The 21472-nt window shown below is 44.7% G+C and overlaps 1 protein-coding gene and 1 pseudogene across 1 annotated transcript; one reads left to right on the top strand and one right to left on the bottom strand.

Annotated features, from left to right (window-relative positions):
* scn4aa (sodium channel, voltage-gated, type IV, alpha, a) lies at nucleotides 1-10956 on the bottom strand. The gene is made up of 25 exons (XM_076151770.1): nucleotides 10702-10956; nucleotides 10488-10606; nucleotides 10280-10369; nucleotides 10065-10193; nucleotides 9856-9947; nucleotides 9425-9715; nucleotides 9260-9323; nucleotides 9026-9167; nucleotides 8708-8905; nucleotides 8455-8619; nucleotides 8144-8297; nucleotides 7304-7542; nucleotides 7052-7225; nucleotides 6564-6920; nucleotides 4410-4919; nucleotides 4245-4374; nucleotides 3992-4146; nucleotides 3735-3908; nucleotides 3503-3625; nucleotides 2780-3061; nucleotides 2619-2672; nucleotides 2331-2470; nucleotides 2134-2236; nucleotides 1546-1816; nucleotides 1-1405 (listed from the first exon to the last, which is right to left on the bottom strand). Exons 1-25 carry the CDS (start codon nucleotides 10954-10956, stop codon nucleotides 102-104), a joined length of 5715 nt encoding a protein of 1904 aa, XP_076007885.1. The 3' UTR covers nucleotides 1-101.
* Nucleotides 10957-19285: 8329 nt separating this feature from the next.
* On the top strand, nucleotides 19286-21341 carry LOC143002063 (peroxiredoxin-like 2A; annotated as a pseudogene).
* Nucleotides 21342-21472: the final 131 nt, after the last annotated feature.

Below are 21472 nucleotides of genomic sequence, written 5' to 3' on the forward strand. Positions count from 1 at the left end.
CATGGGCAGGATCTCCTCATCTAAAGTGAACGACACTACCTTGCATTGATCGCTGACATTAACATTAGGAAGACATCAATCATTTTCTCTTTGGCTTCCCGTTATACAATTGACTCCCTCAAGTTTCCGTGAATAGCAAAGAGCTTTTGGATGGGGGCAGAATGTAGAAGGACCTCATTTGTGATTTCCACAGGTACAACCATAACATTTGGCTCAATGTGTTCCTGATCACAGCGGGCCCCTGATTCGTCAGACGGCGTCTCCGCCTTGAGAAGCTGTTGGCTCTGTAAAACTTGCAAAGAGGCTTGTTCCATCGCCTCTGCAAGGTCCGCGTTGCTCCCGTAGAGCACTCCCATCTTTCGTGCGAGCAGCCCCTTCTCCTCCGGTGGATCCGCACCGTCGTCGTCGTGGCTCTTCATCTCCTTGAAGCGATGCATAAAAGCGGCGTGGCGTACGCAGCGTTTCAGCAGGTGGGTGCGGTAAGCCCTCTGAAGGACTACAGCAGCCATCTCCTCTTCTTTGTGTCGTATCGTTGTGGTAATGGGTGCAAATGAGTCTGAGGTGGGGTTGCTCATAAGGAACTTAGCCTCGATGCTTTCCCTCATTGCTGCCATCTCCACCGTATCTCCCAAGACCATCTGAGTGACAGCCAACAAGACGTCCAGGCAGTGAATCCTGTCCCCGATGACCAGGGGCAGGTCCATTTCAATCAGGCGAAGCCGATTGGGCTTGGGAACCCTCAGCGGCTCCTGCAAGGCGTCGCAAAAATCGGACAGCTGGCTGTACGTAATGAACTGAGTGCCATCGGCGTCAAACTTCTCCCAAGTCTCATTGAACATGTCGAAGTCATCCTCACACAGTGCATTACCACTCTCCTCCTGGGCCACATTGAAGTTCTCCAAGATGATGGCAATGTACATGTTGACCACCACCAAGAACGAGATGATAATGTAGCTGCAGAAGAACAAGATGCCCAATCCCGGGTTGCCGCAGTTCCCCCGTACATCCGTTCCTGGGTGCTCGAAGTCCGGCTCGCAGTCCGGATACTCCTGATTCAGTATTGGAAGTAGAAGTCCGTCCCAGCCAGCTGATGTCGTGATCTCGAACAAGCAGACTATGCTGCCGCCAAACGTCTCAAAATTGAACATGTCATCGATTCCAGCCTGCTTCTTGATGTAGGCAAAATTTGACATGGCGAAAATGGAGAAGATGAACATAATGAGGAAGAGGAGGAGGCCGATATTGAACAGGGCAGGAAGTGACATCATCAGAGCAAACAGCAGCGTCCGGATGCCTTTAGCTCCTTTAATAAGACGCAGAATCCTCCCAATTCTGGCCAGTCGGATCACTCTGAACAGAGTGGGCGACACAAAGTACTTCTCAATCAAGTCTGAAAGCATTAAGCCTGAAACAAAAGGAGAAGGGAAGAGCTTCACATTGGTTCTTTTACGCATTATTAAGAGAAAATACATGTCCTCTATTTATTCAGTGCAATTTCTACTCAATATAACTCACAAATGTGCTTATAGTGTAGAAGGTCCCCACCTGCTATAGATAAGATGACCACAACAAAATCAAAAACATTCCATCCATTGGTGAAGAAGTATTGTCGAAGGGCGATGAGCTTTGACACACACTCGCCGGTGAAGACGACGATGAAAGCGAGGTTGATTTGAAAGAGGAAGTCCTCCTTCTCTGGACTTTGGTCGTCTGTCTCCACCATCATGGTCACCATATTGAGGCAGATCAGCACCATGATGAAGATGTCAAAGGCCTGTTGACTGATGAAGTCAAACACCAAGCCCTGGATGGGGTTCTTGGGGGGGGGGGGGGGGGGGGGGCGGGGGTCAGAGAGAGGTGAAAGGTTAGAAAGGCAAAGGAGAGGGACGCAAATCTAACTTGGGTCACTTGGCCTGTTGACAGCAGAGGTGTGCAGGAAAGGTCAATAGGCGAGGTCACCGATGACGCCTTCATTCCACACATGCCCAGTGGACATGTCATTACTTTGGCTTCTCGCTGTTCACAGTTTTAAACATCTGGTGGTGTTAAATGAGTTGAGAGTATTGCTAATATGACTACGACTCGCTCAAATACACACGCAGTAATATAATAAATAAACATGTAGGTCCATACCGTTGGCCGTGGAATTGGCTTTTGCGGCTTCTTCGAACCGAGTTTCTTCATTGCCTCGTAGTATTTCTTTTGCTCATCCGTCATGAAGATATCTTTATCTCCGTGCAGACAGGACACAAGAGGAAGAGGAAGGTCATTATCTGGCATTCGTTCATATCACATGCACGGATCTTCGTCTTTTAAAAAGTGCGGTACTTATCTTTTTCTTTTGTTGGTTAAAATTGTCAATAATGACACCAATGAATAGATTGAGAGTAAAGAACGAGCCAAAGATGATGAAGATGACAAAATAAATATACATATAGAGGTTGATCTCGTAAGAAGGTTGATCCTCCACCTAAAAATGAACAAAACAGAATTGATTGCGGTGTCACTTCATCTTCGTTAGGCTTTTTTATTATTAGGTAGGAGAGGTGAGTGTGAGGCCGTCATAGGGGTCAAAGGTTAGACTGGTAAGCAGTGAGCAATAAGTAAATGACGAATACCTCTCTTGAGTCAACTGCAGCGTACATGATGTCCATCCAGCCTTTAAAAGTCGACTGCAATTACAGAAAACACTTCTTTCAGCACCGCACAACAATAAACGTTCTCAATTTGAATGTATTCCAATGACACGTGCACACTGCCGACACGCAGTCTTCCTCACCACTTGAAGGAGGGACAGGTAACCTTTTCCAACATTGTCATAGTTGACTTTGACGTTGACCCACCGGGCCTCCTGTGTGGCTTCTTTCAGAGCCAGGCAGTCGCTCTTGTTGTTGACCACGGTCATGGGGAAAAGCTCCTCTGTGGTGGTGTTGATGCAGCGGTAGAACTTTCCCGCAAACAGGTTGACTCCCATGATGCTGAAGATGAGCCAGAAGATCAGGCACACCAGCAGCACGTTGAAGATGGAGGGAATGGCCCCGACAAGAGCGTTCACCACCACCTGTGCCACAGATATAACATTGATTTAGAACAAATTAACTCTATTAAAACGTTAGTCAAATGTACAAAAATCACACATCCATTTATAACATTTGTTTGGTTGGATAACTCAAAAACCTGTGCAAAAATGTCACGGGGCAACATTTCTGGAGCATATAGCGCCATCATGTGGCTGTTCATATAATGCCTTACATACATTTCATGTAACTGGCTGACAAATACCATTAGGTGCGGCTTGGAACAACTTTTGAACTATCGAAAGCAAATTTGAATCTTGGACTCTTACCTCAGTAAACTCTGTTACAGCACCCGTGTTGTAAGCATGCATTAGGGGAAAGCCAGTCAAGTTAATATTAACATTAAACATTAAAGGTTGTATATCAATAATAGTCATGCACATATTAACACTTTGTTTTACAGTTATTGATTTAAAATCTCTCACCCTCATCCCCTCAAATCTTGACAGAGCTCGAAGAGGCCTCAGTGCCCTGAGTGTTCTGAGGGATTTGATTGGTCCAATATCAGCGTAGCCCATCCAGTTGGCAGCTAAACTAATCAGGGAAATCTGTGGCAGAATCAAAACATTTCCTATTCAAGTGCTACCAAGTGATTATCTGAAACTAAACTTCTTCCACGCCAAACTAACCTATCCCAAACAAGATGTCAAAACTTACATCTACAATGAAAAAGTCTAACCAACACCAGGCGTTGGTGAAGTAGGTCTTGTAACCATAGGCAACCCATTTTAGGAGCATCTCAACGATGAAGACGTAGGTGAAAATTTTGTCAGCGTACTCGAGGATAATCTTGATGTTTCTGCGTTTCTCTATGTATATGTCTTCAAAAGCCTGCCAAAAGAAGATATTAGATACTTACTTTATCTTCACAATAACAAGGTTTCAACATTTGTCACACTGATGACGTCACTCACCAGGGCTCCACTACTCAGGAGGATCATAAAGATTATGAAGGTTTCAAACCAGTCATGCTCCACAATAGTGAAGCAGGTCCTGCGGATGTTCCACCAAGTCTTGCCTTTACCTTGCGTGATGTCCACAGTCAGAAATGGCCAGCGCTTCACACAGTCTGTGAGAGGAGGAGGAGGAGGGGGAGGAGGGGAAGGAAGAAAGTGAGTTAACAAGCAAGAACAGTTATGTTGTCTCAAGTCCAGTAGGAGATCGTACCGTCTGTGAAGAAGGCCTCTGGTTCTACTGGCTCAGGCTCTTCTTCTTCCGCCTCTTCAGCATGAGGCGCAGGTGGCTGATAGTCCACTGTGCTGCACACTGACGAGTCCCCATCATCCAAAGTATGAGTCTGCCACAAGACACACACGAGAAGGAACTGTGAACCGCAGAGAAATGCTGACGAGAGACTTGGTTTAGATTAGACAATTTTCCTACCACGTGATTATTTTTCTCCCCTGGAATCTCCAAGTCGATGTCATCATTTGCATCATCCACATCTTCGTCATCATCTTCATCCTCCTCACATATGTTTTCAAAGTCTGACTCTCCCTGGGCAATTGGCACATCTTCTCCATCCCCTTTTAATCCAGATGGCCTGACCTCAACTAAACAATTAGATATTCCATCTCTTATTTTACAAGTCTGACCGGCGTCCAAGTGGTTCATTTCAATGGCCTCCGCTTCAGGATCGGCGTCGTCCGCTCGACCCTCCTCAGGCTTCCTGCCGAGCGTTTGCAGGACAGTTCTAATGATGTACGCTTTGACCCAATCAACGCCTTGTGTGAGCCTGATGATGGCAATCTGGAGGTTGTTCATCTCTCCGTCGTCGTCCCCTACTGAGAGGTTGTCCCCACTGAAAGAGCTGAGCAACAGGGCCAGGAAGAGGTTCAGCACCTGATGGAGAACACGTGATGGAGGGTTTGATGTTACAACACAACAGCAATGGGCAGGATAACTTGAATTTGAAAAATGAATAATCGATTGCTTTTAATAAACGACTGAGTGGAATTTATTTTTATGGTGGACAATCTTGACACATAACTCCATGGCTCAAATACTCATCACATATTAAATTGGTCTCGTGGATAAATATAATGGTGTTTGCCTCCTCTTGCAGAGCAGTGAAGCCATCTTTAGTTTCCAAAACCTGTCAGTCACTGGCTTGGTACTGATTTCCCAGGTTTAGCGGGATATCACTGTTACACGGACCGATCAATCAATGACGGGGATGAGTGAAAGCACAGCAGCGTCCAATGTCCGATAAACATGTCCAGTGGTACGGGAGCAGAAGGGAAGGCATCTCTGTTGTTGATTTCTCACTAGGCGTATAGGTTTGAGAATGTAGAACAGGATCTCTAACATATGTAAAAGTATTGATAATGAGTTTGGGAAGAAGAATGGCCTTAAGAGGAAAGAGTATTTTCCTATATTTATGTTTTCCCGAGTAAATCCACTGCTTCATACGCCGCTGCACTGATGAGTCAATGTGATTACGTCTTTAACAATGATCAGATGACTTCCCTTTAACACCCAGTGTGCTGCCACCTGAGCTCTACTCGCTCAGCTGTCTGTGTTTGTTCCCTCGGTGGCAGCGTGCTAACTCAACTTGGGCCGGATCTGAGTACGTACTCAAGGTCAGAACCACTGTCTGCTGGCTCACCTCATTTGATTCAAATAGAAACTCCCTCCCATTAAGTGACATAAGTATACTATTTGTCGTTACGTCAGCATAAATTGTGTGCCTTCATGATTATGGGTGGAAGGGGGTTGGGGCTCTGGTGGGGGGGAGGGGGGGGGGGGTGTGTGTTGGCACAGTGCAGTACGATACTTTTGTTAGCTCTTGATGATGATCCATTTCCTTTTCCATTTCTATGAATAACCCAACAGGATATGGTTTTGGCTGCTGCGGTTTAATATGATGCTTAAATTATGTGTGTGATCATCTGTATGTCCTTCATCTGTGAGGCCAATGTAAAATGTCATGGGCAGTGTTTTGGCTCCCGTCGAATGAACTTCAATGCGACTGAATCAGTGCCTGACACGAGACAATGAGGGCCACCATTGTTCATGTGTAACATCCTGTCCTGTGCCTCATTAAACTTCATATCTGAGGCCATTTTTCAAACTCTAAATGCTACGGTATCTGTCAAAAAAGCAAAAATGCTGTAATTTCTTTGTATTTTTAGATTCTGACATAATTTGTGCTCATGATATACTGCTAATATCTTGTAATGCCCCCTGGTGGAAACAATTTCATCCCCCAGCTGTCCTTGGCATCCCTCCATTGAGAGGTTAATGATAGACAGCTGCAACATGCAGACCACAGCATTTCCTGGCAACAGTTAGATTTAGAGAGGCTTTATGGAACCTTTGCCAGCTTAACAACTTCACAGTAGTGACAGTTGCTGAAGCTTTGGGTATTGAGCACAGTTGACCCTCGGCCATGTCTGTCAGGTTTCAGGGATGAGTATCATGAGTGACTGAAGGGTCTTTGGTGAAACCGGAGTATCTCAGGTGCTTGTGTTGTGTTGTACTCACCACTAGATTTCCAATGACCATGACCATCATGAAGACAATTAAACACATGGCAGTTCCGGCCACCTCCATGCAGTCCCACATGGTCTCGATCCACTCGCCGCACAGAATTCGAAACACGATGAGGAAAGAATGGAAGAAGTCGTTCATGTGCCAGCGTGGCAGCTCACAGTCTAAGGAGATCTTACACACACAGTCCTTGTAGCTCTTGCCAAACAATTGCATGCCCACCACTGCAAAGATGAAGACGATGATGGCCAGCACCACAGTCAGGTTTCCTAAAGCTCCGACAGAGTTCCCGATGATCTTGATCAGCATGTTGAGTGTGGGCCAGGATTTGGCTAGTTTAAAGACACGAAGCTATCTCCAACACAGGACAGACACAAGCAGTCAAAGAAAATGACAAAAAAGACGTGTGTGTGTATATTCACAGAGACAATACCCGCATTGCGTTCAAATGATACAACAGAAATGAAATCGCTGTGTCTTACCAGACGAAAGGAGCGGAGGACGGACAGGCCCTGGACATTAGCCAGGCCTAACTCCACCAGACTAAGAGAGACTATGATGCTGTCAAATATGTTCCAGCCAACTTGAAAGTAGTAGTATGGGTCCATGGCGATGAGCTTAAAGACCATTTCTGCCGTGAAGATCCCAGTGAAAACCTAAAGGAGTATGATGTTATTTGAAGTGAATAGATGAAATGAAATGGTTTGATACGTCATCCTGTGGTGCATATTCACCAGATTCCCCACTGAGAGCATGTGGTCAAACTCTGGGGTCATGGGATAGTGCTCCATGGCCATGAAGAGGGTGTTGAGCACGATGCAGATGGTAATGGTCAGGTCAACTAAAGGGTCCATCACGACACAATGCACCTGCGTTTTAAAGACCACCCACGGCCCGCAGCAGTCCCACTTCAGGTACGTGTCGGCAAACTTGTACCAGCCGGGCGGACACGGCCTCTGAGCCTCCTCCAGCTCTAGACGGATCAGACAAAGCAGGCATCAGTGAGGGAAGTGCGGATTTACAGTACATTAAGCAATAAGACATTTGATTTTACTAGAATTCCTCGATGCGCTCCAGTGATTGAATCCTTTTAGTGCAATATAGGATATAGGACACATTTAGGAAAGAGTGGTGAGTAACATTAAAATTCATCCTCTGAGCCAAGTCCTAGTTAGGCTAAAATAGCCTTAGCTTAACACCATAACAGCATGCCACTGAATGCTGACACAAGATCTCTCCTCATACACAATGAGTTTAACCCAACGGTGGCAGGCTGCAAAGCTACTGTATTGGCCTCAGATGACAATGAGTGCACAATGTCAACAACCCTAAGCAATCACAAATCGCCTCCATGAACATGCAAGGAAGCCTTATGCATTGCAATTCAAAGGGATTTGTGTACAACCTGATCCACAAAACTGAAACCCTGAAATCCACATTATGGTATCACAATCTACTTTTTGTGTGATCAAAGCTACAATGGAACCATAAATGTAAGTCCTAATGGAGAAATGGCAAATGATATTCAACTATATAGGGTTATGAGCTTCTGTGTGGAACAGGAGCTTCTGTACCTTCCATAGCCGCTGTGGTGAGAACTGTCAAAGCACTTGCTGTTCTCTTTGACAAGCCTGTTTCCTCCACATACAGCATGCTGTGCAGAGAGCCCAGTGACCTCTCTCTCTCTCTCTCTCTGCACTCATCATCATCATCATCATCATCTGCAGACTGTAAAACATGTTAATAGATGTTCAGAAAAATCTATACTTACCCATTGCAGCTGCATTATCTCCTTCCTCCTTTTAACCCCAAGAAACCCAACAGTCACAAATCACATTGTGATATTGTTGCCAAATAAGCTATGACAGGGGTGAGACCAGCTGACCTCATCCTCGGGGGGCACAGTGATGATCATACGTGGAACAATCCTCCCATTACCGCCCTTGACAGTGTCATCTTGTTCAAGGCTCCATTCGTCATCTTCTATCTCAGACGCTGCGTGATGACTCAGCGAGTTCTTACTGGTTGCACGGCTCGCCTGCAGGTAGATCTGAGTGGTAAAAGACAATGCACTTCTGAACGTGGCTGCTAAAACAATGAAATATAATTGTTATCGCTTTGCCACGTGTGATATTCACCTGCTCTTGATTCTTGAGTTGTTCCAGTAGCCGCTGGAACTCCTCCTCTTTCTCTCTGGCCTCTCTCTGAGCTGCCTCATTTTGTTCATCATACGCCATGGCAACCACAGCCAGGATGAGGTTGATGAGGTAAAAGGAGCCCAGAAAGATAACCACCACAAAGAACAGCATGTATGTCTTACCCGCTGCCCGTAGAACCTGGGTTTAAAACAAGACAGAAGCTACTAGAACTAAGGACAAATATTTCTATACTTCCTTCCTAATACTTCCTAATGGGACCACATAAGTAAATTTCCAGCAAATGAAAGAAGTGCTAACCAGCTGGAAAAGGTTCTCCCAGTAGTCCTGGGTCATGAGTCTGAAGAGGGCCAGGAAGGCCCAGCCAAAGGAGTCAAAGCTGGTATAGCCGTAATTGGGGTTCTTCCCAGCCTTCATGCATGTGAATCCTTCTGGGCACCTTCTATCAAAACAGAAGAACAACCAGCTTGCAATGTAACACACCTGAGTGCATTAGTGTGGCAGTGGCAGTGTGGATCATGTAAAGTTACGAACCCAGCGTCAGTGCTGTTTCCACAAAGAAGAGCGTCCAGGCTGCCCTCCAAAAAATACTGATTATCTACAAACAAAACATAGAAAGAAAGAAACCGAATCAAAATCACTCACAATTGAGAAGATGAGCTCAAAATACAGCAGCAGATGTGATATTTGCCAACGTACCACTGTTTTCAATATATTCCGTGAAGTCAAAAGTACTGTTGGAATACGCTGTACCGTTGACACCGATTGTGTCATTGTGTGTCAACATTGTGTTGTCGAATAGGGATGTGGAGTTAACAAAGTCGCTTCCATTTGTAAGGATGGGCCATCGCACACATTTGTGACGTAGATTGCCCATAAAAAGCTGAAGGCCGACAAGAGCGAAAACTGCAAGAGCGAAGACGGTCAGGATCATGACGTCCACCATCTTCTTCACTGACTGGATCAAGGCGCCCACAATGGTTTTCAAACCTGAAAACACAAGCGGACATTGGTGAAAGTACAAAAAGGCCTTGTCGGTAAATGTTAAACAAGAGCTGAGGTCATATACTGAATCGTTTCTGAAATCAGGTTATTGTACTTGTGAATTATATTAAAAATAGAAAGATTACCAGGAATCACAGTAATTGTTTTAAGGGCTCGAAGTACACGAAACGTCCTGAGGGCTGACACATTGCCAAGGTCAACAAACTCAGTGACATATCTGAGGAAAGACGTACACACAAAAATTGAGTCAACAATATAAGAAGGAGGAGATCCAACATTCTTATACCCCTCTTATCCCCTGCAGGGTTTAAAAATGAGACGTGGCCTCACTTACGCCATGCTGATCACCATGAAATCCAGCCAGTTCCATGGATCTCGAAGGAATGTAAAAGGTCCAACACTGAAACCCCTCGCCAACACTTTGATTGTTGCCTCAAAGGTGTAAATACCAGTAAAAACATACCTGGAAGGAAATGCTTCATTATGAGTTTGTGTAGAAGGAAACATAAAGTGCATGCAGGATTAAATTCATCACAGTCCTGTACTCACTCAACAGTTTTACTCCATGCTGGTGGGTTGCTCATCGTCATGAATACACAATTTGCTAGAATTGTAAGCATGATGAACATGCTAAATAATTTAAATCAGGGTTAAGGAAACTGACAATGACATCTTACGTATATATAAACAGGTACTTTTCTTCTTTATTTGCCACTAAACAGCTACAGCACTTGAACAACAATGGCTGAAAGGATATGAATGTATGAGAATTTTGATGGCTCCTCTCCTAACACGACTAAAGGGGCTCAGAAGGTAGCAAGCCGACTCAGCATTGAACCTGTAGATCGTGTTTCCTTTGCTGATTACAATGAATGTCTGAAAAACACAGAAACTTAAGTTTGTGTACTTGAAAACATTAAAAGAAATGTTTAGGGGTATGTAAGGAAGGTAGTTAACACAAGCTGACTGACTTTCTGTGCTTTGTAGAAGGGGTCCAGGTCCTCCAGAGGTGTGTTGAGTAGCTCTTGTGGAGGGTCTCCATAGATCATGGGCAGATTCTTGCCCGCCTCCAGATCAGCATTTGGGCCTTGTGGCTCTACCTCCTTCTGGCCCTCTACTTCTGCGGCCTTCTCCCTTTCCTCCTGGAGCCTCTCGATCTCCACCAGTGATTCCCGGGTGAAGGGGTGGATAGCAGTGATGCTTGTGGGAAGGGGCTGGGTCGCCATCTTCGCATCGCGAAGGGATACCGCCACACCGGGGTTTCCCTAGGAGGAGCTGGAGGAGAGGAAGATGAGTACAGGATATGGATTAATATGATTGCGACTGTGGCCTGCAACCAGAGAGCACACGGTGTCCTACCTTCCAGCACAGCCAGCCAATGGGACCCGTTTGTTTATGTTCATAATGAAGTGCACTTATGGTGACTAAAGAGTGACATGAGACAGGTCAGTGAACAAACTGCGTGCAAAAGTAACACAACGTTAAGGTGGTGGAATAGCAGCAAAGTATGAGATCTTGATTCAATAATAAACAAATTAATTCATAAATGGCAGACTTATCAAAATAGCATGAACTACTTTTCTACTGACTGCTTACAGACTTACTTATAATTTTGCACAGGTTTGTTCCATGCTAGAATTTATGTGTGCTTATGCACCACCCCCCTACACACACACACACACACACACACACACACACACACACACACACACACACACACACACACACACACACACACACACACACACACACACACACACACACACACACACACACACACACACACACACACACACACACACACACACACACACACCGCCAAAACCACCACTCCAGCAAGATTGAAGGATACCAATTTAGTATCAAGGAAGTAAGAAAATGACAAGACGCGCTCAGTCCAAACACCCCAGGCTCTGGTCCGATACTTTCCCACAGTACTAAAGAGACCCTGACATTACTTACGAACATCAGATACTCATTAACTTAACAGACGCTCCATATCGTGGCCAAGTGGCTTTGCTTACACCCTTTGATGCCTTTAGGAACCAGTGGAGATGACCTGGTTTGCCGTGGGAGCAGCTAAGGTTATGACTTAAAGCATGGATATGATAAAAACGAAATTCCCTTCATCTATGCTTTTGAATAGTGAAATGTGACTAAGCCATGACATCATTCCTTCCACGTGACATCCACAGGTTCTCTTCTGTGGTGGGTGACAACTTGTGTGTGCGCCAGAGGAGACTTTCTGTCACATGGGGGTTTTGAAAATTGAATATACACCCTGTCTGAAATATACAGAAGCATATGAGACCAAACACACACACATCATAAAGCCATTACAATAGACACAAAACAGACAAACTAGTACCTGACTTCCCACATGCAGTGTCAGATACAGAGGGTGGGCTGAGGGGCTTATCTATCACACACTGATCTCACACGCAGAAGGCGACACACCTTTTCCACGCGTTGACAGAAACAGAAAATTACGCATTCGCACACATACGAAGGAGACGCGCACGCTCACACAGATACGGTGGCTGCCCAGCTGCTACAGGCAATCAAAGACAAAGCATCATGTTTCAGAAGCCCGATGACTCGGCTCATTCCTGCCCGGCTGAGCCTTTCGCCCGCCCTGCGCCTCACTTCCACTCCGATAAACAGGACGACATGCCAACTGAATTCACCCAGCTCCACTCGCTTACTACTTTACCCCGGCAGGCCCCAAACACAGTATGCTTCCGCCTCAGCAAACCCCCCCCTCCCACCCACCCACCCAAACCCCCCCTACTTGACACCTGAGGCTCTAAATCCCCTGTTCATACTACTCAAACTTTCATCATTGCATTAAACCCAATTACTCAACAACAACCCGCCATTACTCAACATCTCTCTCTCTCTCTCTCTCTCTCATACACACACACACACACACACACACCACACCACAGGTAACCACTGTCTCTTTCTGTTCTCCATTTCCTTGCAATAGCTTGATCTCCACTTCCTTTATCTTGACAAATAAACCCACATCCAGACACACGACCTACAATGACTAAGTTGCTCGCCACCATTTGGATCACAAGGCAACCTGGGCAATCCTACTCCCTCCCTCCCTCTCTCTCTCTCTCTCTCTCCCTCCCTCCCTCCCTCCCTCCTTGTCTTCTCAAGCCCTCGTTTCCCCCCCTCATCATCCCGTTTCAAACCCCCCCATCCTTGGTGTCATGAACCCTTCGCTGCCCTGGACGGTGGACTGACCTTAAAAGACACAACCCAGAGAATGCGTTTGTTTGAGGGGGGAAACATTTCCTGTTGGCATGACGTCACATCCACAGCGGCCAGGTGGCGGGTTTCAGTTTGTCGCTGCCTTTTGACACCCCTGTCAAGATTAGTAACTACATTTATCTCTGCATATTTCTCCACACATCAGAGCCAAAGGTAAAGGATAGGGAAGAAGGATATTCAGTATCAGTCAAAATAGATTCTCTACTTCAGGCTCAAACCTGTCATTAAATATGTTTAACACATGTATTTAAAACGCGTACATTAACAACACAAATAATAGGATCGTCGGCTCGTAACACAACCGAGCTGGTTTGGTCTTAAGGTGATTATTCGGGGCTGAGGAAGAGAGAGGGAAAGCCAGATTTCAGAGCGGTAATATATACGTCACCTCGCATGTCAGCGAAGGCCGTGTGACCTGTGACATTCCCGGTTGAGGATATCGACGGGGTAATGTAGACGCCCCCTTCGTTACACTAGCCGGGCGTGGAATGCGAATGCCAATACCCCCCCCTCCGGAAACCGACTGAAGCGGCTTTTTGGCTTTCGTCACATGCAAGTGGCGGGCGTGAGTTCTTGCAGCGAGAAGATGCGGAGCTGTTTTCTCGTCGCCACGCAAGAAACCTAAGTCTGGTTGCAGGGTCTTTGGTGTGTGTGTGTGTATGTTGAGTGGGTGGTTGGGGGGTTTACGCCGTCAGATGTCTTCGGTGAAACACGAGAATAGCAGAAAGCTCCTCGCGCTTCATTTGGAAATCTTAAACGCACAAGTATGAAAATTATTACCTCAATAACCGAAGCACATCATGGTCCAACTTAGCTGTGCTTTCAACTGACAACTGAGATGATTTATACCCCTTAAAGTTTGAATGACTTGATTCCGGTGCCCTGAAGAGGCCTGTGGACTGACGGACGTCTCGTTAGGAGGCACTCGCCACGCTTGGAATGTGGTTAAGTTGTAAACGGAAGATCTACAGGGCAAACAAACAAACAAGGGCTTTTATCCCCCATTGCTCCATGCTCCCTGTTCCCCTGTTTTCTCACGGGGGTCAAATCGCAACAGTATAGCTTTGCTCTCTCCCGAACTCTCTTCAACACCTTGTCACCCGCCCATTAACCCTGTATTTCAAACCCTATGGGAGATGGATGGGTGGATGGGGTCAGGTTAAGAAAGACCTCTGCACCTGTCACCTCTTCCTCCTGTGTCGTTGTTTCACCGTCGGAGGCAAAAACCGTCACCCTGCTACATCAAACCACACTGGAAACTCCGTCCGTGTGCTCGGTGACACATTTGAACACGAGTCAGCATCGTACCCAACACGCTCCGCAGGAATAACAAGTAGCCATTCCCCCATGCATTATATTACTGTTAAGAGGACAGCTGCTGTCATCCTCAGTCTGCTTCTGTTGCCGCATAGCACGGAGCTGCTGAAGCCCCTGCTGTAATCTCTGTGTTAGACATGTGATGACTGCCAAACACATATAGTCCTACTGATTTATTAATACAAGACTTTAATTGGATAAACAAATCAAATAATGTGTTTGGCAATGAAGGATCTAGTGGAGCTGGAAGAGATAATGAAGAGATCGTAAATATAATTATGTCACCGCCTGAGTGTTTATCTCTGGGGCACAATATGGCAAAGAATGGAAATATGAAAATATGAAGAAGGGGCAACGAGGCTGAATGACACAACTCTAATACAGCGCTGTCCATAGTCCACACAGTCCAACTCTACTGTCCACACAGATCTCTGCGGTCTCAAACTGACCCATTTGGCCTTTGCTCTCTTTCCACGCAGCAATCTGAGAGGACGCCATGCAGAAGTGATACAGGGGAATATTAAGATCAGCTTCTGACAGACTGAGGGGAGCGATTATCTTATGCATAACACAACTACACGGCCTGTGAAAGCCCCGGGAATAATACATTATCTCAGTTTAATCAGCCATTGTTATGAATTAAATAGTCCCGAGGTATGTGACATAATTCCATAAGGACGGTCAAAGCTGTAGGCAGAGGACAAAGACACGACGTGAGGGGACGAGACAAAAGAGAACGTTTCTGTTTAAAGTGTTACCTTCAACCTTATTTTACCTTTTGACTTCTATGGAATATACACAGGCCGAGCCAAGCAGTCACATGGGCTCACTTGATGAAAGAAACTCAAAACCGACACCTTCTGCGTCCAAGAACATGTGATGCGAGAAAGACACACACACATACACACACTGAGAAAGAGGAAGAGCACGACGCCACGTCTTAACACATTCATGCAATTGTACCTGTATCTTATAACGATCGCATTTGAAGACTTGCCACAGGAGAGAAATGATAGAAGAGCTTTACAACACAAATGTACATTGAAGCTGAGATGTGGACGGTGTGTATACGTTCGTTGGGGCACATCCCGTTAGATAAGAAGTTGCCTCAGGATCGGACATGAACCTAGAGGCTGCCAGCATTCTCCACATCTCTCCCAACGTGTCTCTCTATAGTCCCACACCTGACTAGGGGCTAACGTGGATTAGTAACAGAGAAATGGCGGGGCAGGAGCATCCACAGCATCACAGTATCTTGTCCATCTGCCATGAAGACATGAACTAAAAATAAAACTTATCCCCTTGGGAGGTGTCATAGTGGGGATTGAGAAGGTTGAAAGTGTCCACACTGGACTTTTGCACCTGACGTGTGCCTCTGGGGAGATCTTCACCTCGCAAAGGTGGAGACAAGAAGCTTGTTGTGATGCTCATGTGAACTTTTACTTGTTATACAGTTCCATACAGTACATGCACACAGCTTCACAACCGCACACACACACACACACGTTTGAAAACACAACCTAGAAGCTATAAATCTACCAATTCCAAATTTGACTAAAGCTCAATTACAGGTCCGTGTTTATTATTAGAACAAATGTTATATTAAAGTTGTCTTTGGCATTGCAGGTGGTTAACTAATTATGTTGTCCGCCAATGTCCGGTTCAGAAAAACAACTTGTTTAAGCGTTGTAGAAACACAATATTCCCCTGTATAAATGAAAATTGACTTCATTATTCTATATTACTCAGCTGGAAACTTTAATAACTAAAGTGATTTAAAGTACAGTGCAATCAGGGTGGAAACAAGCTCCCTAAAAACACTATGTGAAGCTTTAGGGAAATAGTGAAAAAGCTAAATTAGTCCAAGTAAGCCAAATACGATTACATATCTCGATGAAGACAAACAAAAGCACCGCCAAAAGGTAAACAGTCATCAAAAAATGTTCTGAAGTTCAGCCTGCAACCTTACAGGAACCCCTCCATTTTCTCAAAGACATACAGGAGTCATGTTTACGCCCAAGAAGCCATGCAGAGACAGAAGGCAAGGTGGTGGATTACCTTGGACGGCAATGTAAATATTTCCACGGAATCTAAGAAACTCGTGGGGGGGACACTAAGTCTTCCGTGGAGCCTTCCACTTGAGGACGTAATTCTCCGCTTGTGGCAGCCAGTGCCCGGCTGCAGGACAGCTGTTTGCTGACGCAGAGTGTCCTGCAGTGAAACCGGAGAGTCGCCACAGGTAGGGATCAGACCAGACCTTTGACACGTTGTGCGTGGAGACAAGCTCTCCGTTCCCACACAGCTGGTCGCTCCTGACGAGGGGTGATCGATTCGCAATTTATTTGTAATAAAGAGACGCCATTGTTTTGGATTTGCCAACTCCTGCCTGCCGCAACACATGAGAAGTTAAAGCAGTGGCGCACAGATCAAGAGTCCGGCGTTCGTAGTAGCTGCAACTACTTGGAAAGTTGCGCGTCAGGTGTCTTGAGTCTTCAGTGTTGGTCAGGCCGGATTCATTTGATCAAGCGTGTTAATGCGTCTATTAATTATGTTGGTTAGCGTGGGACCTCAGCTATTCATGATGTGTCTTCTCGTCATTCGAACATAAATGAAGGCTGAATCCTGTATTTGTTAATGTATGTTGATATGTTCTACTCATACTACAGCGTTTCTCATTCACAAAATAGTTTTTAATGCTGTATGATATTGAATCCATTCCGTTTTGGAACTTGCAATTTGAATATTTGATGTAAATTTTGCACAGTGTATGTATTAAATGAATCAATAAATAGACAAAATGAAGCATTAAACACTATTTTTCCATTGATACAATATGTATATAAGTATTATTAAGTTTCTACATATCTTCTATAACAAAGAGTTTCCATGAATATTTGTTAATAGACGTTTTTGACTGTATAATGGCACAAATTACATTAACTATAAGAGAGATAGATGTCTTTACAATTGAGCGTCTATAATTAATTGCTCTTTGCCACCACCAGAGGGCAGCGTGAGGCCCTCCATCCGCTTGTTGTAGTAGGAACTATAGTATACGTGATGAGGGGAGCATTAATGAGCTGACACCGTTACCATAGAGATGCAATACACATCCGGATAGTGAAGGTAGTGCAGGTTCTGCTTGGATAAATCGTCTTTGGACTTGTTTAGGTTGCTAATTTGACTAATTTCGTCGCAAAACTTTTTGAGGTATTTGAAGCAGCACCATACGCAGTAGAGTCGACTTCCTGTCGTGTTATCATTCTAGGTGAACACATAATTAATAGATATTTTTTAAAACGAGAGCGCTCGTGTCTGGCGTCGGATCGAATAGCTCTATGACGTCATAGAGTTCATAACCAGCGTCGTGATTGTGGTAATTAAACTACTGTCAAACTAGCTAACACAAAGTCAGCCTCGGCTTTTTAAGCTCCGTTCTACCCCTCTGGTTAATTTGAGGGAATGTCGTGACGTCTTAAGTCTAGTTTAGGGAGCTAACCTGACAAAGATCGTCACTACGTTTATATTTTACTTCTATTTGAAACAACACCACAAACGGTGAAGTCAACAACGTAACCATTCGAGGCGTACACATAATCATTCCACCTTTCTGCTGTCATTCTTTTGCCAGTGAAGTGAAGCTACATTTTGCTGCGATATCCCGCCACAAAACATGGACTCGGACTACCTAGAAAGACATTTTAAGAAATGTTTACCTGAAGGACTGGTCAGCGTGTTCGAGCGGCGCCCTGCTGACCCCATCACCTATTTAGCTCACTGGCTTTACAGATACAATGCAAAGGTGGGGTGTAATTCCATTTTCTGTCTATAGATGGCAGTATTGCTCAAGACTTATAACAGATGCAACACAACAAGTCAGCATTTCCAAAGTCACCACTGACATTTGTATAGTCCACCCGAATAAATCTTGTTTTTTTTGTATTTTGCAATCACAAAGTAATATTAGTAGCTGTCTAAGTCATGTAATGCCTTGTAGCATTGGGATAATAATGTCAAATGACTCCTGTTGTAATCTGCAGTGGTTGAACACTAGTCAACTAAACCATGTTTCTCTTTCTAAACTGCTCAGCGGTTGGATGATCCAGCTGAGTCTGAGCTGACTGACACATTATGCTCAACTCCCGGCCAAGGTGGAGACACAGGAGACGTACAAACCAGATTCTCCTCCTCTTAAGGACCAGCAAAAGGTGGCCAATCTAATACATTTTACTGACTCTATTTAGCATGTGTATTCAGGGAGTGTATTGTGAATATGCTGAATATTTGAGAAGGGACTTTTGAGAAGTAAAGCAGTAGACAAACACTGAGAAATGTAAATACAACATGATGAAAATAAGATATATTGACTTAATGTTTCACCATTATCTTTCTGATCAACTATTTTAGGGGGCAGACAGGCAATACACGAGTGAGATTGATGATAATGTGGCTCCAAACGAGAGTGACGGAGAGTGAACGACGTCATACGGGGAAGCTGAGAAGTCAGGAGGTGAAGAAGATGCTCAGGAGGATGAACAAGAACAATACATATATATCAGCCAGATTCTGTAGGTTAACTGGTGAATTCATTTAGATATTCAGCTTTCATTGGTGAATAATTTGTAAGTAAGCTTTTCAGGAAGACGAAAAAAGAAGTTAAACATACATGATCCATCTCACTAGTGTAGGTTTAGATGTTTAAACTCCTTCAGTTCAGTTATCAGGGACCTCTGCATGAACAAAAGTTGATTTTGAAAAAATTAATAAATGATTGTTTCATCTTCAATGTGTTTTCTGATCAGATTCAATTTAGTGCAGCATTTCTTTTTACTCATTTTTAGCCTGTTTAAACTACAAGTGTCCTTTTATTAGCATGTGACATTCCAATGACTGCAGTGGCTTATAAATGAACTTTGATCCACAAGGGGGAGGGGCCATTAGTGAGGCATAATAACTTCTTTTCAAATCACTTTTGCCAATCTGCAGTTGACTCCAGCTGCAGACTAGTTGACGGCTCTCTGATCGATCACAGCTGCGTTTGATCAGGCCCTCTTAACAGCATATCTGGCTCCATAACAACAATCAGTGTTGGGGTTGATCAATATTAGGGTTGACTTTAAAACGCATTGGACTCTTGGGAGTGTTTCAACGTGCGTTGGAGATGGAATGGAGGACCGCAGAACAAACACTTAGACATTTAATCATTCGTTTACCTGGAAGGCAGAAGACGATGGGAGTCGCGGCGAACATCGTGGCCAGACTCAGCAGCTTCATTATGGCTTTTACGAACCTCTTCACCGACGTGTTTCTGACAGCACCTCTGAAAGCCACTCTGGGGCATTTAGAGCAAACTGAGCTACAAACATTAAAAGGAGGTGAGCACTCTCATGCTATCTAACTGTATGAACGCGATGAAGCGTCTTCTTGAGCTTTTATTTTGAAGGGGGTGCGTCTTGTATGTATTTAATCGCTTTAAATCAACGTTCCCGGCGCCAGCTCGCGCAAAACCGGTGCCGGGTTAAATACCGTCCCCCCTGGAGTTACAGGGGGCGCCAGACCCACTGGTTACACTGGACAGTGGTTCCGGTGGCCGGAAATAATCTAAAAGCAAAAACGTGTTGTCCGTGATTTTCACCGTGACGTTCCCGGCGCTGTAGCGGCTCATTGTTTGCCTCATCTCATCTATAGAAAGAAAGACCTTCAAAGCCAAATGTCTGTGGGAGAAGACTGGAGCTGTCATCATGGCAGTACGGAGGCCTGGATGATTTTTGTGCAGAGAGGTAATGTCATAAAATGGTGAATTCCCCCGATTAAGATTAAGATAGTTTATCTATCATCTAACAACGATGATTTAATCACTGTATTTATGGTTATTAGTCTGGTGTTGAGCTGGAGGTTGCAAGAGAGTAGACTGGGAAATCATAATTGCACAAAGGTAGTAGAAAGAAAATAAGTTTGGAACATTTGCGATATTCATCCTGTTATCATAATTTGTCCTCTAAATGTTTTCATCGTTCACTGCCTGCAGGAGGCTGCAGAGCTGTCCTCTCTGAAACCCCAGCTGGATGAGCTTGGGATCCCCCTGTACGCTGTGGTGAAGGAGGATGTCGGCACCGAGGTCCAGAGCTTCCGTCCCTACTTCAAGGGAGAGATCTTCTTGGATGAAAAGGTGCCTTATTTCCAAGCTTAATCTGTGGAACCACTGATCGGGCTTGTGACACTGATTTGAAATTGAGCATGTCGACACTGAAGTCATTCATGATCTGTAGGAAATCAATTTATTTCCTCTGCTTTTAGAGGCGTTTTTATGGACCCCGTGAGAGGAAGATGGGTCTTCTGGCGTTTCTTCGTATTGGAGTGTGGATGAATGGCTTGAGGGCTTTTCAGAAAGGCTTCATGGGAAATGTTTTTGGAGATGGTTTTGTCCTTGGTGGAGTCTTTGTCATTGGACCAAGACAGCAGGTAAGAAAACTGGCATTTAAAAACATAAATCAGCAGTAAAGACTTTTGCTCCATCTTCCTCCCAGTCCTGCGGATATGTTTCTCATTGATTTCTTCTCTTCCAGGGAATACTGCTGGAACACAGAGAGATTGAGTTTGGAGATAAAGTCAACATTGAAGAGGTCATCCGAGCTGCCAGGAGACTACCAAAGGAACTTTTGCCTTTGGAACAGCGATAAAGCCTCATGTTCCAAATCATTAATAGCACAGATCCATGCAAGTGTGACAGTTTCACTTTTGAAGCTTATGGCGTGAGAATGGGATAAGCCAAGAAATGTTTGAAAAGAATACAGTGGACATGAGTTTGTGGTTGTTGTCTCATAAATGGAATGCTGTTGTGTTTATGACTGTGCTAAAAGAGGACGTCTTAGTGTGTTAATGATGGTCTGTCTCTAAACTCCATAGAGGGAGCAGGCCGGATGTCTAACGCTTAGTTCCTCTTATTGCTATGTTGTTGTTGATATGCTGGGACCCAAGAGACTGTGACCTTTAAACAATAAAACATGTCCATGCATCTACACTTTGTTATTCTGTTTCCTGTGGGGAGAAAAGTTGACTTCCAAAGAAAAAGTCTCCTGAAATCCTTGAGGAAGAAAGCAATCTGAAACCTTCACAAAGCAAACATAGTCTGAGGAGGTACAG

The sequence above is a fragment of the Genypterus blacodes genome, unplaced genomic scaffold (assembly GCF_046128005.1).
Source record: "Genypterus blacodes isolate CSIRO-AG114 ecotype Tasmania unplaced genomic scaffold, CSIRO-AGI_Gbla_v1 ptg000055l_1, whole genome shotgun sequence".
Taxonomy (NCBI): domain Eukaryota; kingdom Metazoa; phylum Chordata; class Actinopteri; order Ophidiiformes; family Ophidiidae; genus Genypterus; species Genypterus blacodes.

Excerpts from the sequence above, each read along its gene's own strand:
- scn4aa (XM_076151770.1), bottom strand. The coding sequence starts at position 10,956 with ATGGCGACCCAGCCCCTTCCCACAAGCATCACTGCTATCCACCCCTTC. Across the intron at positions 10,194-10,279 it reads GCATGGAGTAAAACTGTTGA|GTATGTTTTTACTGGTATTT; the intron begins GTGAGTACAGGA and ends ATTTCCTTCCAG. Across the intron at positions 6,921-7,051 it reads TCCTCCGCTCCTTTCGTCTG|CTTCGTGTCTTTAAACTAGC; the intron begins GTAAGACACAGC and ends TGTTGGAGATAG.